At 39.3% G+C, this 17,713-nt stretch overlaps 1 protein-coding gene and 2 pseudogenes across 1 annotated transcript in view; 2 read left to right on the top strand and 1 right to left on the bottom strand.

The window, feature by feature from the left end:
- The first annotated feature begins 1,634 nt into the window (after positions 1 to 1,634).
- Positions 1,635 to 17,713, top strand: part of TEX11 (testis expressed 11) — a 254,826-nt gene continuing 238,747 nt past the window's right edge. The window contains exons 1-2 of the mRNA XM_065915873.1: positions 1,635 to 1,704; positions 2,516 to 2,573. Of these exons, the coding sequence (XP_065771945.1) occupies positions 2,537 to 2,573 (37 nt within the window). The 5' untranslated portion in view covers positions 1,635 to 1,704; positions 2,516 to 2,536. The remainder of the gene's footprint in view (positions 1,705 to 2,515; positions 2,574 to 17,713) is intronic.
- On the top strand, positions 10,004 to 10,683 carry LOC136153665 (TMF-regulated nuclear protein 1-like; annotated as a pseudogene).
- On the bottom strand, positions 14,282 to 14,372 carry LOC136155009 (small nucleolar RNA U3; annotated as a pseudogene).

The raw sequence follows: 17,713 nt of genomic DNA, 5'->3' as shown, positions 1-17,713 counted from the left end.
GCTAGCTCCAGGTCACACAGTATGTAGTGCATAAAGATTCAGTCAATTATGGGATACTCTACTGCCTTTGGGCTTTCCAGGTGGCTTGAGTGGTAAAGAATCCACCTGTCAATGTAGGAGATGCAGGTTCGATCCCTCGGTCAGGAAAATCCCCTGGAGGAGGAGATACCACACTAATATTCTTGTTTAGAAAATCCCCGTGGACAGAGGAGCCTGGTAGGCTACAGTCCATGGGGTCACAAAGAGTTGGACACAACTAAGCAGCTGAACACACACACACACACACACACACACTGCCTTTTTCTACCATATTTCTTCCCCTAATTTAGCAATCTAGGGTTGTGAATTATATACAGGGGTATATACAGGGGTATATAGAGGAGGATCCAAAAGAAAAGTATTTAACAGCAGTACTTCCTGTTTTCCCCCTTTTCTTCATGATACTATGTGATTTAGATGGAGAAAATTTAGATGGAGAAAAAAGAGGGAAAAGAAATTATTTTTAGAAATCTCATCTTTTCCATAGTAAATAATGACAATATGAGACTCTCAGGGTCATGAGGAAGCTCTGTTAGTGTTCCCAGATTTGAAGCCATAATCTCTTCTCTTCATCTTGTTAGCCAGCTCCACATCTGGCTTGACTGAGGTGCACAGGGCTTAAAAGAGGGGTATGTGAGGCAAGAGGTGGGAGGCTTGTTAATGTTTTGATATGGGGTGTCTCCAAATATGGAGATATCATATCTTTTTTTTTTTTTTTTATAGTTCTACCACTTTATTGCTACCAACCCATCTCCCTCCACCCTTGTGCACACATGCTCAGTCATGTAATCCCATGGACTTCAGCCCGCCAGACTCCTCTGTCCATGGACTTTTCCAGGCAAGAATACTGGAGTGGGTTGCCATTTCCTTCTCCAGAGATATATCTTAACACTGCTGTCTCTGAGTGGAGACTTCAGCAGAGGCCAACTCCTTGCTTGCAAGCATCACTCATATATTTAGCTGGAATCAAACATATTCATATATATATATATATTCCACACCATCAATGAAATCATTTGTTTAGAGTTGGGTAGGTCCCTTGCCCTTGCTGTCAATCTGCAGGGGAGTCATTGGGTATTTTTCTTAAGACTTGACAAGGGCAGGGCAGCAGAAACATATCTTGGAACTCAGGGTTTTTCAGCCTCCTCAACTTCTGATATTTCTGACCTTATGCTACTCTTGAATGTCAGTGGGCAACATTGTTTATTTTACTTTTCTTTCCTCCCTCCCTCCCTATTTTTTTTCTTTTGAAGACCTGCTCTCCTCTTTCCTGTAACCCTCATCATCTGCACTCTTCCCATAGTAACTGCAGGATGTTTTAGTATTACACGATACTCCCTCACTCTCAGTGATTCTCACGCAGCCCTCTGAACTGCATCGCCAGAACTTCATGTACAGACTGTACCTGGAAGTTCAGGCTCTGCATCTGAACAGCTCTGCGACGAGGGGGGGCCTTTGATTTACGTCACTATTGGGGGAGGAGCTTTCTTAGCGTCCAGCGTTGTTCGGCGTCGTTCGGCGTCGTTCGGCGTTGTTCGGCGTCGTCTGGCGTCATCAGTCCGGCATCCTTTGCGGCATTCTCTTCTTCGTCGTCGACGGCGACGACTGCGGACTCGGTTTGCAGAGGAGCAGAGGAGCGAGGTGGCGTTGGCTGTGCCGGCTGATGTGAGTGATTTTTTTGGTTGGAAGTGCTAGAGGAGGGTCAGGTACAGGTTAGTTGGGTGGTTTCTTTTTTTGGGGGGTGGGGTGGGGGTGGTTTCTAATTAGCGAGGAGATGGTGCCGTTAGGTTACCACTTAAAAAATATATATTTTAATCAGAGGATAGTTACTTTACAATATGGTGATGACTTCTGCCAGACATTAACATGAATCGGCCATAGGCAAATACTTTTTAAAGTGATTCTGAGGTAGTGATTTTGAACTATGGAACTGACTCTCGGGTGAAGGAAGGTGGGCAAAAAGCAGGGTTTGGGGACATGGATGAAGTATGGACAGTGGTGTGGGGCCACCGTAAGTGGGAGATATTTATTGTAGTTTGGAGGTGAAGGACTTAAAATTCGGTTGAAGCTGCGTGGTTAGTGACCGTTGGGGGCAGGGAGCTGAGGCGCTCGCTGGGTCTGTAGAGAGCGGGAAAAAGGACGGTTAGTGAAGATTGGATGATTTGAAGGTAGAGCGGCAGGGGGGGAGATTTTGAACCAATTAGAGGAGGTGGCAAGCAGACAGACCAATCACAGGGTAGCCCGAGCCCGGGGGGCGGTTTTTGTGTTGCGGGGCAGATTGTCCTAAGACTCGAGATGAAAATTTTCACGTCGCAGGAGCTTGACCCGGGCCTTCATTAACTGCTTTTTCTGGGTTTAAAAATTTCCTTAGCAGTTTTTCTTTTGGAACAGAACTGACAGGAAAAATTTGAAAATAAATTTATTGAGAAGCTGGAAAATAAAGGACAGAATATTAAAATAATTTCTTATTTCATAGGCCTGAGCCAGAGATTCCAAAATGGACAACGATGATTTTCATTTCCTGGGCTTTAAAGGTATCTAGCTTTACACTAGAAAATGTCAAAATAGTAAAGAAAATGTTTAACTGTTTGCTGCCTTTTCTGAGATCTTCTGAATGTATTTTGTTTTCTAATTTTGTCTCTTTGGAGTATCCATAGCTCCAAGTTTTCTCATTTACGTATTGGAAAACAATGTTAATGCTTAAGACACTGGAATCCTTTTATAAACTATCGTAGGGAAATAGAACTCACAATTTATAGCTTATTTTCTTGGGATTTTTGTGTGTGTGTAGTAACACTGGTTTAATCTGAAATAGAAATCTGTGTTAAAAGGATATTAAAAAAATTGCTGCTAGATCCTAAAGTGCCTGTCCATAATCATCAGTGAAAAATAAATTATATCCTGTGTAGCATTAGGTTTAAGTGCATTTTGTTGTATCTTAATTCTTTTGAAAATTGGTACTCAGTGGATGATATTTGTGGGAATTCTTAGTTAAGAAAGCAGTTCAATTGACTAGAAAACCAGATTCCGCAACCATGCCAGGTATGGGAGAGTGTATCGTATTTCTTTTTTGGGGGGACATGATTAGACCCATGGTACATTTGCATTCACGTTCGTATAATAATGAAATATGTCATAACCAGATTGGCTACAAATCTGTGATTTAAAAAAGTTTAGGTCAGTATTTTGTTAATGCTTATCATTTCACAGCAACAACAAAGCCTGCTATCACTTACCTTAAGTTTTTATTTAGGATATGCTATTTTAGGGCTTCTCTTGTGGCTCAGCTGGTAAAGAATCTACAGGCAACTTGGGAGACCTTGGTTCAACCCCTGGGTTGGGAAGATCCCCTGGAGACAGGAACGGCTACCCACTCCAGTGTTCTGGCCTGGTGAATTCCATGGACTGTATAGTCCATGGGGTCACAAAGAGTTGGACACGACGAGTGACTTTCACGTTGATCTTAAGGATTAAAAGCATTGAGTAGGAAAAAAAAAAGCATTGAGTAGGGATTATTACTTTTAAATATATTGTATTTGAGACCTGGTATTTACATAAATATTTGAAGCACACAGAAAAGTTTAAGAAGAAGAATATAATGAAGACCTGTAAAACTAACACTAAGTTCTGTTGAATCTTCACATTTTGCCACATACTTCTAAAAGATTGTGCTTAGTCGCTCGGTTTTGTCCGACTCTTTGCAACCACATGGACTGTAGCCTGCCAGGTTCCTCTGTCCATGGGAATTCTCTGGGCAAGAATATTGGAGTGGGTTGCAATACCTTCCTCTAGGGGATCTTCCCAACCTAGGGATCGAACCCAGGTCTCCTGCCTTGCAGGTGGATTCTTTACCATCTGAGCACCCAGGGATGCTCTCTAAAAGATTAAGGTGCCTTTTTTTTCATCTTTTAAATTGTATCATTTTGTATGATTTTTTCCTGCAACTTTTTTTTTTTTTGGATATTGACCCATACAGATATTTTAGCTCTAGTTCATTTATTTACACTGCTTATTAGTAATATTACACTGACTATAAGTGTACCACAATTTATTTATCTAATCTCAACAGCATTATAATATTGTGTTTTGAAGAGCTTATCAGGAGCTTTCAAACATTTTTTTGACTATCACCACCACCTATGGAAAGGAAATATATTTTCCGTCACATCTTGGTATATAAAAACTGTATCAAAAGTTTAATGAAATCATTTTACCCTTAACCATACAGTGCATGTGTGTGTAATATTTTCTGTTCTATGCTTTTTGAATGGTATTTTCTATTCTATCCTTTTTCTTTTGAAAATGTAAATGTTGGTTATGATTCATTAAATTAATTTATTTCTTAAACACTAGTGGATGAAGCTCTAGGGCAGTGCTGTACAGTTGAAACATAGTGCAAACGTAAAGAATTTTGTATTTTTTGTACCACATTAAAAAAGCTTAAACAGATGAAATTAATTCTAACAATACAAATTATTCAGCTCAGTATATCCAAAATGTTATTATTTCAACATGTAATCAATATAAAAATTATTAATAAAATAGTTTACATTCTTTTTCTTTTCTATTCAAAATCATTGAAGTCTAGTATGTGGTTTATACTTAAAGCATATCTCATTTTGGACTTGCCGCATTTCAAGTGCTCAATAGTCTCATATGGCTAGTGGCTACCCTATAGTGGCAGTGCTACTCTGGATTGTAATTAAGGACTTGAACTGCTGGGTGAAATGCTATAAGCATCTTTAACTTAACAAATATTGCCAAATCATTGTCAAAAGTAATTTGAACAATTTATACTGCCTCTTCCTTTCTCTTTCCCTATTATTCTTTCTAATATTTGCTTTTATCAGACTTAAAAAATTTTACATGTTTGAAGGGTGGTGGTGTTTTTAAGTAGCATTTTATTTTAGGACAGTTTTAGATTTACAGAGTAGTTACAGAGAGAGTATAGAGAGTTCTTAGATACTCCTCAGCCAGTTCCATTTGCTCTAATGTTATCATATTACATGGATGTTTTAATTTGCATATCTGTTAAGTAGCAAAGTTGGGTATGTTTTCATAGATTTATTGTCCATTTGAGTTTTATCTTCTGTGTACATAACCTTTTTAGTCAAGTTTTGTAAAAATGGATCACAAAAGGCCACTTGATGGCTTAGCTTATTTTCTTCTCAGGGAGAGTTGACATAGCAACTGTCTTTTTGTATCAACAATTCCAGTCAATTTCAAGGTCAAAAAGGAACAGAAATTGGTCTATATTATACTCATTGTGTCTAAATAATTATGACTCCTTTTCTGCATGTCAGCTCTTCAACTATTTGAAGATACTTCTGTCCCTGGAAAGTCTCTTCTTCAGACTCAGCATTTTTAGTTCTTTTAGTCATTCCTCATATTACATGGATTCTAGTCCTGAGAGGACTAGAATTTTGTGTGCTGTCATTTGAACATGCTCTATTCTTTTCATGTTATTCCTTAAAGTATGGTACACAGAACAGAACACAGTTCTCTCGGTTCAGTGTGATAAGCTCAAAATAACCTTTTGCTTTAGATTTAGAAATGATCATTGTTGTCTTTAGATACTGTTATAGCTAAGATTGATTTTTTTTTCCTTTTTTTGGGAGCTGGCAATCACACCATACTAATGACTCATTTTAAGCTTTTGGTCCCCAGAAGACCCTCAGTCTTTTTTTAGTATATGTGCTGCCAAAGCGAGCACTCTCAGTCTTTTTTTAATACATGCTTATATTAAGCTACATCTTGACTGTCATATATTGGTAGAGTTAGTTTCAGAGACTTAAATGCAGGACTTTTTGTTTCTTACATTAATGTCATTCTGTAATTGGGGATTTAATTTTTGTTCCTGATTATATCTTGTCTCTTACTTCGTGTCTGTTTCTCTCTCAACTTCTTCATGCAAATCATTGATGAAATTGTTAAATAGAGTAGAGCCAAGGGCAGAATGCTATGTTATTAAAAACTTAAGACTGACATTAATTCATTAGGCAGCAAGCTCTAAGTATGCTTTTTAAAAAAGTATTTATTTTTTGAATTAATTTTTATTAGAGTATAGTTGATTTATAATGTTGTGCTAGTTTCTGCCTATAGCAAAGTGAATCAGTTATACATGCATATGTATCTACTCTTTTTTAGATTCTAGTCCCATATAGGTCACTGCAGAGTATTGAGTAGCATTTCCTGTGCTATATAGTAGATTCTTTAGTTATCTGTTTTATATAAAGTAGTGTGTATCTGTTAATCCCAGTCTCCCAGTTTATCCCTCCCCTCTCTTTCCCCCTTGGTAACTAAAAGTCTGTTTTCTGCATCTGTGACTATTGCTGTTTTGTTTTTTTTTCCTATTGGTGTTTTGTAAACAGGTTCATTTGTACCATTTTTTTAGATTTAGATATAAGCAATATCATATATTTATCTTTTTCTGTCTGACTTCACTCAGTGTGACAATCTCTAGGTCCATCCATTTTGCTGCAGATGAAATTGTTTTGTTTTGTTTTTTGGGTTTTATTCCTGTTTGTGTGTATGTAACCACATTCCTCCTTTGATGGACATTTAGGTTGCTTCCATGATCTGGGTATTGTAAATAGTGCTGTCGTGAACATTGGGGCACATGTATCTTTTCAAATTATGGTTTTCTCCAGATATATGTTCATGAGTGGGATTGTTGGGTCATATGGTAGCTCTGTATTTGGCTTTTTAAGGAACCTCCATGCTGTTTTCCATAGTGACTGTACCAATTTACATTCCCACCAACAGTGTAGGAGGGTTCCCTTTTCTCCATACCCTGTCCGGAATTTAATGTTTGTAGATTTTTTGATGATGGCCATTCTGACTTGTGTGAAGTGAAACCTCATTGTAGTTTTGATTTGCATTTCTCGAATAATCAGTGATGTTGAGCATCTTTTCATGTGCCTCTTGGCCTCTGTATTTGGAGAAATGTCTGTTTAGGTCTTCTGTCCAGTTTTTGACTTGGGTTGTTTGTTTCTTTGATACTGAGCTACATGAGCTGTTTGTGTATTTAGAGAGTAATCCTTATTGGTCGTTTTGTTTGCAAATATTTTCTCCCATTCTATGTGTTGTCTTTTTATTTTGTTTATGGATTCCTTTTTTTTGGCTGCTCTGCAGCATATGGGATCTTTAGTTCTCTGACTAGTGATTGAACCCACACTCCCTGCATTGAAAGCACAGAATCTTAACCACTGGACTGCCACGGAAGTCCTTGCTGTGCAAAAGCTTTTAAGTTTAATTAGGTCCCATTTGTTTATTTTTATTCTTATTTTCATTACTCTAGGAAATGGATCAAAAAAAATCATTCTGTGGTTTATGTTAGAGAGTGTTCTACCTTTTCCTCTAAGAGGTTTAGAGTATCTGATCTTACATTTAGGTCTTTTAATCTATTTTGAGTTTATTTTTATGTATGGTATTAGAGAGTATTCTGATTTCATTTTTTTTTTATGTAGCTGTCCAGTTTTCCCAGCACTACTTATTGATGAGGTTCTTTTTTTTTTTTTTTTTTTAATATTTATTCATTTATTTGGCTGTACCACGTCTTAGTTGCAGCATGTGGGATCTAGTTCCCTGACCAGAGATCGAACCTGGGCCCCCTGCATTGGGAGCTCAGAGTCTTAACCACTGGGCCAGCAGGGAAGTCCCAGGTTCTTTTTTTCCATTGTATCTTCTTGCCTCCCTTGTCATAGATTAGGTGATTGTAGGTGTGTGGGTTTATCTCTGGACTTTATATCCTTTTCTATTGATCTGTATTTGTTTTTATGCTAGCACCACATTGTTTTGATTACTATAAACTTTGTAGTATAAGTCTGAAGTCAGGGAACCTGATTCCTCCTGCTTTGTTTTTCTTTCTTAGGATTGCATTGGGTTTTCTGGGTCTTTAGTGTTTCTATACAAAATGTAAAAATTTTTGGTTCTAGTTCTGTGAAAAACTGGCATTGGTAATTTGATAGGGATTATATTGAATCTGTAGATTACTTTGGGTAATATAGTCATTTTCACAATACTGATTCTTCCAATCCAAGAACATGGTAAATCTTTCGATCTGTTTGTGTTATCTCTGATTTCATCAGTATCTTATAGATCTCTGAGTTGAGGTCTTTTGCCTCCATAGATAGGTTAATTCCAAGGTATTTTTTCTTTTGATGTGATAATAAATGGAATTGTTTCCTTAATTTCTCTTTCTGATCTTTTGTTGTTAGTGTATAGGAATGTAAGAGATTTCTGTATATTCATTTTGTATCCTGCAACTTTACCAAATTCATTGATGAGCTCTAGTACTCTTGAGTATGCTTATTCAACCTGCCTGATTTTCTGTTGTTTCCAAAGCCTGGCCACTGTCTTATTCTGTACTTGGCTTTAACTCTAGATTTAAAATTTTGATTCATCTCTTTGAAGGCCTCTTGAGGTTCTCTGTATATGAACTTCTGTTACCAATTCCTCCTATTCACCTTTCTCCTCGGCTTTATTGAGATATAATTGACATATAATATTGTGTAAGTTTAAGATGTATAGCATAGTGATTTTTATATGTGTATATATTGCAAAGTGATTACCACAATAATGTTGTTTAAGGCATCTATCACCTCACATAGTTAAAATTTTGGGGGAGAAGGATGAAGGAAATGGGTGAGGGTGGTTAAATGGGATGAACCTCCTGTTCACCTTTGAACTGCCTTCTTGGTGTTGAACAGTTTAATGCCACACTATGCTATCCTGCTCCTGACCTACAGCTTGCAGGGATTTCATTTCTGTAGTACTCGCTCTTTTTTTCTGTCTCCTCCCCTTTGTCTTTCATTTTTCTTTTCCTATTCTTTCTTTCTTAGGAATTAACTTTACTGAGGTGTCATTTACATGCAATAAAATTCACATGTTAAGTGTATAGGTTGATGTGTTTTGGTGTTTTTTTTTTTTTTCTTGGCAAATGTAACCTGTGTAGCCACCATTACAATCAAGACACAGAATTTTTTTTTTTTTTGGTTTAATAGTGTTTCTTTATTTTTTTGCATGATCATATTTCTTTTTATTGTTTTATTCTTTTTTTTTCATTTATTTTTATTAGTTGGAGGTTAATTACTTTCTAATATTGTAGTGGTTTTTGTCATACATTGACATGAATCAGCCATGGATTTACATGTATTCCCCATCCTGATTCCTCTGGGTCTTCCCAGTGCCCCAGGCCCGAGCACTTGTCCCATGCATCCAGCCTGGGCTGGTGATCTGTTTCACCCTAGATAATATATATGTTTCAATGCTGTTCTCTGGAAACATCCCACCCTCGCCTTCTCCCACAGAGTCCAAAATTCTGTTCTGTACATCTAAAGACACAGAATATTTTCATCTCAGAAAATTCTGTCAGTCATACTCTTTTGCTGTCAATCTACTCCCCACCCTCTATCCCAGACAGCCACTGTTGTGACTTCTTTCATTGCAGATTATAAACGAAATCATACTGTATGTACTGTTTATTTCTATGGTGTCTTTTACTAAGCATAATCGTTTTGAGAGTCATTGATACTATTTCATATATAAGTAGTTAATCCCTTTTTATTGCTTAGTAGCATTCTACTTAATGACTGGACCACAATTTATCTCTTCATCAGCTAATGGATATTTTTGACTATTATGAATAAGATTATTGTGAATATTCATGTATATGTTTTAAGTGATTTAAGTTTTCATTTCTCTTGAGGAAATTATCTAGAAGTGGATTTGTTGAGATTAAAAAGTGTGTTTTAACCAGGTTTCAACAGTTTTTCTAGAATATTTCCTTTTTGAAAGACAGGTTTTAAAAGGTCTAAATTCTTAACTTAAGAAACAACAGAGTGTGGGGGCTGCGGTTGCATCTCAGCCTGGTTTGCTGCGTCCATCCTCCCCCCGCGTGGGGGAACAGCCGGTCAGACCCTCGGACCTGCCGCTGAGGGCCGCCGGGGGTGGGGGGCGGGGGATGCCGGGCTGCCGCATCAGCGCCTGCGGCTTGGGGGGCCCAGGAAGGGTCGGCGGAACCAGAATCCCCGCCGCTGCCGCCGCCCCGGGAGCCCCTGTCGTGCCCTCAGCTCCCATCCCCAAGTCCGACCTTGAGCCCAACCCGGGCTCAGGCCTCATCGCAGCCCGAAGCTGCCCAGGAGTCGGCGGGCTCCGCTGAGGGGCTGGAGCTGCAGCGCTGGCGCCAGGGCGCTAGCGGGGGCGGGGGGGGGGGGGTGCGGGCCGGCAGGGGGCGCGGTGGCGGCGTGTGGCCGCGCGCTGGAGCTGGCCGAAGCGCGGCGGCGACTGCTGGAGGTGGAGGACCGCCGGCGCCTGGTGTCGGAGCTGGAGAGCCGCGTGCTGCAGCTGCACCGCGTCTTTCTGGTGGCTGAGCTGCGCCTGGCACACCGCGCCGAGAGCCTGGGCCGCCTGGGCGGCGGCGTGGCGCAGGCCGAGTTCTACCTGACGGCGCACGGGCCGCGCCTCAAGAAGGGCTCGTGCCGCAGCCGCCGCGCCCGCCCGCCCGCGCTGCTCGCCTCTGCGCTGGGTCTGGGCAGCTGCGTGCCCTGGGGCGCCGGGCGCCTGCGGCGAGGCCACGGCCCGGAGCCGGAATCGCCCTTCTACCGCAGCCCGCCGCGCGGCCCCACCTCACCCCAGCGCTGACCTCCGGCTGATGACTGCGGACGCCGGCTAGGTGGAACGACGTTACCGACGCGGATGGACAGATTGGCCGACCACAGGAAGAGACAGTTGGGGGGCCGGGTGCCCAGTAAAGAAGGCGAAACCGAGCTCCTCCCAGCTCCTCAGAGCCTCAACTCAGGATCTGACTTCTGGATTCTGCTCCTTTGCCCGGGCACCTCCTTCAGGAAGACTTCTCTAATCGACCCTGCACAACCGCAGCACCCTCCTCACCTCAAAGGAGCCCCTCACTTGACCAGTGGCAAGGGGCTGGGTTCTGGGGAAGTTGCCTCTGCTAGGAATTTATATATTCCCGCATTTGACTCTGGCTTACATGGTACAACTGGGGATGTTACAAGTCCTTTGAGATGCAATCAGATTAACAGAGCAGCAAACCTTTCCACCGAGAAAAAGGATTTCTCTTTAAAGATATTGTTACTGTTCTTAAACAAGTCTCAGGGCAACTAGGGTCCCCATTTTGGTAGATGCCATTGCTGCTCAGTCGAACAGTGGTAGGAGGGCTGTTTGAGGGGAAACACTGCTCTGAACAATCCCTCACTTTCCCTCGCCCACCATCCCTGCCCTGTGTGGATGCCTGCCTGCAGCCCCTCAGAAAGATAATGGGCTGCTGTCTCCCAGGGTACACACCTCTTTCTCAGGAAGAGGGGTTGACCACATAAAAATATTAAGTTTTAAATGAAAGATTAAATTGATTCAAATTAACTTGATTCAAATATCTTGATGGTAGACGGAAGGGGGCCACATGGACTCATACCTAACCCAGAACTTGTAGAATTCCACAAAATGAACGCATATGGAGTCAGTTCCCTGTTGTGTACATTCAGGAAGAATAAACCTCTGTGATGTGAGACCAAAAAAAAAAAAGAAGAAACAACAACTGGGCTGAGGGGAGTTCCTAAAATGATCCTGCTTGATTCAGAAAGATAAAGTTCCTCATTTTTACAAGCACCAGGACCATATACAATAGAAGTTGACTTAACATGGGAATAGCAAAAAGTTTGTGTTGTTGAATAGTTGTACCAAGATAATTTAGCCCAATTGTCCTTCTCAATATGAGGGTTATTTCTTCTTAAAGAATGGCAACTTTATCAGGCTTTCCCGTTCCTGTTATTTGGAGACAATTCTCCTTTTTCTAAATTTCTAACATCTTTATGTTTGCTATAATATAAACATCCTTGAGGTCTATTAACATATCCAAATTTTACTTTTTTTTCTGTTAAATCTGTGATGACTGTTGAAGTATTGATAGATATTAACAATTCATATCATTAAATCTTCAGAAGACAATGACAGTATATACTTTAGACCAGCCCTGTCCGATAGAAATATAGTGTGAGCTACAAATGTAATTGGTAGCTGAATATTCAAATTTTGAAGGACTCATGTTGAGGCTGAAGCTCCCAATACTTGGGCCACCTGATGTGAAGAACTGACTCATTGGAAAAGACCCTGATGCTGGGAAAGATTGAGGGCAGGAGGAGAAGGGGACAACAGGGGATGAGATGGTTGGATCACATCGCTGACTTGATGGACATGAATTTGAGTAAACTCCGGGAGTTGGTGATGGACAGGGAGGCCTGGTGTGCTGCAGTCCATGGGGTCGCAAAGAGTCGGACGTGACTGAGCGACTGAACTGAACAAATGTAATTTAAAAATTTCTAGTTGCCACATTTAAAAAGCAGAAACAGGTAGTTATTTTAAATAATACAGTAATAATTTTGATGTCATGTTTTTAGCCCCACATATCTAAAATATTATTTCAGTATATAATCAGTATCCAAAATTACTGAAATATTTTAGACTGCAGATCTAGACTGAAAATTTTAGTAGGAGAACTCACTTAAGATAATTGACTTTCATTGAATCTCAGAGGACTTGATTCATTTGAAAGCCTCCCTGAACTATTTGTTCCCATTCCTTTTAATGCCACAATAGGATCCTCAGATTAGGAATGACAGAGTTATTAGGATATGTCCCAAGAGAGTGCCATGTGTCATGAGCACAGCTTCTATATGGCCTGTGCAGAAACCTTGTTGATACTCTTGTTGGAGTCACCTGGCATGTGCATATTAGGTAGAAATAATATAGTTTATGAAATAAAGAGATGGTATAACTAACAGCATTGAATTTTGTTAATATGCCATACAATGTGTTTCAAGTTCTGGTCCCTATATACCTTTCTAATTGTGTTTTCTGTAACCTTTCTTTACTTTTTTCTCTAGCCATACATAATCGCTTATGATTATTTGAACCCATTGAGCTTTCTACACCTGTATATTTCTCCCTACGTTTGGTATGTTGCCTGGCAATCTCTAAGTGATCCTTCCGGACCCACCTTAGATAGCACCTCAGTGAAGTCTTATCCTGCCATACCTATATCCCAACTCTCAAATGGGTAGTTACTTAATTTTTCCTTTATACTCCCATAGCATCTTGAACTCACAGCACTTATTTTATATTGTAAGTTTTCTCCTTTTAATTTCTCTTGACAGTGTAGAGTTTCACTCATCTTTGTATTCCTAACAGGATGCTTGAGTGAAGTGAAAGTTGCTCAGTCGTGTCCGACTCTTGGCGATCACATGGACTATATAGTCCATGGAATTCTCCAGGCCAGAATACTGGAGTGGGTAGCCTTTCCATTCTCCAGGGGATCTTCCCAACCCAGGGATCGAACCCAGGTCTCCTGCATTGCAGGCGGATTCTTTAACAGCTGAACCACAAGGGAAGCCCAATAGGATGATGCTTAGTATGTGCCTAATATTAAGCATTCAATGAATGTTTGTTGTATTAAATTTTACAAGGAGTCATAGACACCAGCCAAAGCAGGAAGTACAGTTGTGGATTTTGTTCATGCTGTGCTACTAATAGCTTTTATCTTGGACTTCTTTATCAATTATAAAATTATCAATTAACTTCTCTGTATCAATTATAAAATCAATTATTGATAGGTCAATTAATTATAAAATTATAACTTAATTATAAAATTAGAGTGTGTTAGTAGAATTTTAAGATGACTTACAGCTCTAAATAGCTGGTTGGTAGGTACCTGTATATACACATATCTTGAGTGGAAATGTGTTTAAGCTCTTCGGGGAGGGAACCGTGTCTTGTTTACATTATTCTTGGTCTGTTTAACAAAATACTTGATTATCATTAAATGTTTATTGAATTAAACATGTCTATTTCATTCATATGGCCCACAGAGATGCAATACTGTCACCAGGGATGATACTGTATATTTCTCATGATGATTTGGAAATGCACATGGGCTCAGATAAGACTTTCCTGTGTTACTCCATCACCATCAAAGGCAGTTCATATGATGCTTAATTGTTTATGACATTTTGCTTAGCAATCCTCTAAATAACTAGGCCATTCTGTTAGGAATGGAAAGACTAAAGATATCTTGTGTGGAAAATTAACCATCATTCATTTGATTTCATTAAATATTTGACCTCTTTTGCAGGCAAGTTTTATTTTATGTATATTGTGTGTAGTTTACAATAGTGTAGAGGTAAGAAACCAAAGAGACAGTTGAATCAACTTAGACATTTTTCTTCCTTCAAAGACCTCTTTGGTAAGAGTTGCTTTACATGATCAGAGAAACTTCTCTAGTAACGAACTATAGAAATGATCCCTGAAAGTATAGTATTGGTAAGAGTTACTTTAATACACTCAGCTTAGCTAACCCATTTTAACCTTCCAACTGTGTTGTTATAGTCTACTTATTGCATCCCCAGCCTTTCCATGTATTATTATTTCTGGTCTGATTTAGATGTGAATCTACTGGGCAAGTGGCTTAGATAAGTCTGTCTTCAGTGCCTAGTGTATTGTTAACACTATGTAAACAAAAGTTAATTAAATAAGTACTTAGAAACAGCCTTTGGTACGGTGGTAACTAAAACAAACCAGATCTCAGCTGAATAAAAGACTCAGTCAAGAGCAACAGGGCTCAGCTACAATGGGTAAGAGGATATAATGAGAGTAAAACTTATACAGAGACTTTGTAAATCTATACAGATACTTAGGGGTAGGATTGGATGAATTGGCAAGTTGAGTTTGGTTTTTGACCTTCCATTTTATAGGAGTGTGAAAGAAATAAAATACCAAATTCATTGAAACATTTATACAACGTGCATTTGATTGAGAGGACTGAGTTGGCTTTTTGAGATATTCCTCCTACTGCTATAGTTTGTTCAGAGTAAGTATAATTCTACCCTTTAGTCTCTAAAGTTTAGTGCCCTGGATGAGACTGCATGTATTTCCTCACCAGAAGCAAGTTGGAAATTCCTTTTTTGATTAGCATGATCTAGTTATCTCTTGCCTTTTTACCCTCCCTGCTCCCCAGCCAGTTGTCCTCTAAAATTTTATGTACCTTTATCTCCTGATGAACCCAGGCTTAAGTTTGCTCCAGTCCCTGAGCCAGTTCTGTCTGGAGCAAGAAAGAATAACAGTATTATGAAGTAGGGAAGAGGTTGTTTTGGAATGAAGTCATAGTGGCCATCAGATTTGATATTTAACATGCTATGGGTATACTTTAGGCACCTGTTGAGCTTTATCATTTGTGACTGTCATGATTTTCATGGAGTTAGCCTGCCCTGTATCCTTTCCTAGTTGCTCTCAAGGATGAAGGTTCTGTTCAGAACTACAATACACTGCTGTGAATAATTCTCTTAAAACTGTGGTGCATGCAGTTTCATGTGACTTAGGCATTATGATTTACTGATTGGATTCTGTTGTGCCATACCCAGTTCATCAGTTGGGTCCTCCTGGAACATTGTGTAAGAAAAATGATTGTCTCTCTGACCATAATATAGGCAGTATGATTTGCAGTGTGATTTTGTCCATCACTAACCTGTTTGTCCAATTTTTTTGCCATGCCCCCTTGACACTGTTTTGGACATTTTGACTGTCCTCATTAAAACCAGCCTCTGCTGGGAGATTTTCTTAGCCCACAACAGAATTGTAGTGTAGTACTCTGAATAGTGTTGGCTCATTTATTCTCATTACTATTTTTTAGTTGTCTCAGAGTCCTGGCAAGTCAGTTCTTTCAGACCTTTCTCAATAGGCCTAGTATAGTGGAAAGTACAGGATTTCATGTTAGAAAGCCTCAGTTCAAGTCCTAGTTTACTACTTCCTCTTTCTGTCAGTTTTAAGAAGTTTCTATGCTTTGTTAAATCTCAGTGCCTGTATCTCATGAAATAAAAGTATATTCCAGGACTGCCCCAGTGGTCCAGTGGTTAAAAATCCACTTTGCAGTGCAGGGGATGTGGGTTTGAGCCTTGGACAAGGAACTAAGATCCCACATGCCAAGGAGCAACTAAGCCTGCATGCTGCAATTAGAGAACTGGTATACCACAACTAGAGAGTCTGTGTGCTGCAACTAAGACCCAGCCAAATAAATAAATATTAAAAAAGAAGAAAGTTCTTAAATAATCTCCCTTACAGAGTACACTGATGATTAAATGAGAATGCATATGAAAAAGCTGAGAGACTATATAAAGCACTAGGCAAATGTTAACTTTATTGTCATTTTTTGTCCTTTTCTCACTGAAGCATTTGCAGATAATTATTGTGATTTGGATAAAATCTTGTCCCTGGAAAGTCTTTGAACTGCTTTGGCTTTTGAATGACTGGTTGAGTTGATGGAGGTCACGGGGAGAGACTTGGCAGGACTGTTGATAGATTTTTTTCCATGTTGTAACAGAAGCTCCCACCCTCAAGGACAGAGAAATTTTCCCCATACTGTACCTAAAATGCTGTCTACCTAATTAGAATTAATTGGTACAGATTAATGCAGCTGCCTCAATAGAGTGACTCCCCAGTGTTAACTAGGATGAATCTCATTTAAATTAACTGAAATCATATTGTAAATCATAGTTTATTTCAGTAGCCAGGAAGATAATTTAATCATTTTCTTTCAAAATGTACAATCTTGCTTGATATAACCTTAATACAGGATGTTGTCTTCACATCTCAGGAATAGGCTGTATTTATAGAAGCTTTTTTCTGAACTTCTCCCAGAAGAAAGTCTCTCCTTCATAGTGTAACTCTCAACCATTCAGCTATGTGATCTCTATTACTCAGCTTTGCTGACTGCATTTTATCCTAAAGAACTGCAGTGCTGTCATTGCCTCAGCTGGTGTCAGTCAAGTTGCTCAACTGAATGACACTGAAAATACGTTTTGAAAGGATCAGATTATTTTGACAAAGAATGAATTATATAAAACATTAAGAGAACATTCACAAGTCAAAATCCCAGTCTCATATACTATGTAACTAGGAGTTATAATTGGTATTCTAATAAAATATCTTTGGATTAAAAAAAAATGAAGTCAAATTTAAAAGTTTTATATTGTTTTTTTTTCTTTTTTTTAGTTAGTTTTAAATTAGTTTATTTATTTTAATTGGAGGATAAGTATTTTACAATATTGTGATGGTTTTTGCCATAATACATCAACATGAATTGGCCATAGGTATACATGTGTCCTCCTCCTGAAACTCCCTCCCTCTTCTCTCCCCACTGTATCTCTCTTGGTTGTCCCAGAGCCCTGGCTTTGGGTACCCTGCTTCATGCATCGAACTTGCATTGGTCATCTATTTTAAATATGGTAATATACATGTTTCAGTGCTATTCTCTCAACTCATCCCACCCTCGCCTTCTCCCACTGAGTCCAAAGTCTGTTCTTTACATCTGTGTCTCCTTTGCTGACCTGCATGTAGGATCATTGATACCATCTTTCTAAATTCCATATATATGCATTAATATACTGTATTTATCTTTCTCTTTCTGATTTAACTTCATTCTATATAATAGGCTCCAGGTTTATCCACCTCATTAGAACTGACTCAAATGTGTTTCATTTTTATAGCTGCGTAATATCCCATTGAATATATGTACCATAACTTCTTTATCCATTCATCTGCTGATGGAATCTTGGTTGCTTCCATGTCCTAGCTATTGTAAATAGTGCTGCAATGAATATTGGGGTAC

Source organism: Muntiacus reevesi, chromosome X (genome assembly GCF_963930625.1).
Source record: "Muntiacus reevesi chromosome X, mMunRee1.1, whole genome shotgun sequence".
Classification (NCBI taxonomy): domain Eukaryota; kingdom Metazoa; phylum Chordata; class Mammalia; order Artiodactyla; family Cervidae; genus Muntiacus; species Muntiacus reevesi.
The sequence above is the reverse complement of the archived record's forward strand: the minus strand, read 5'-3'. Positions and strand labels throughout refer to the sequence as shown.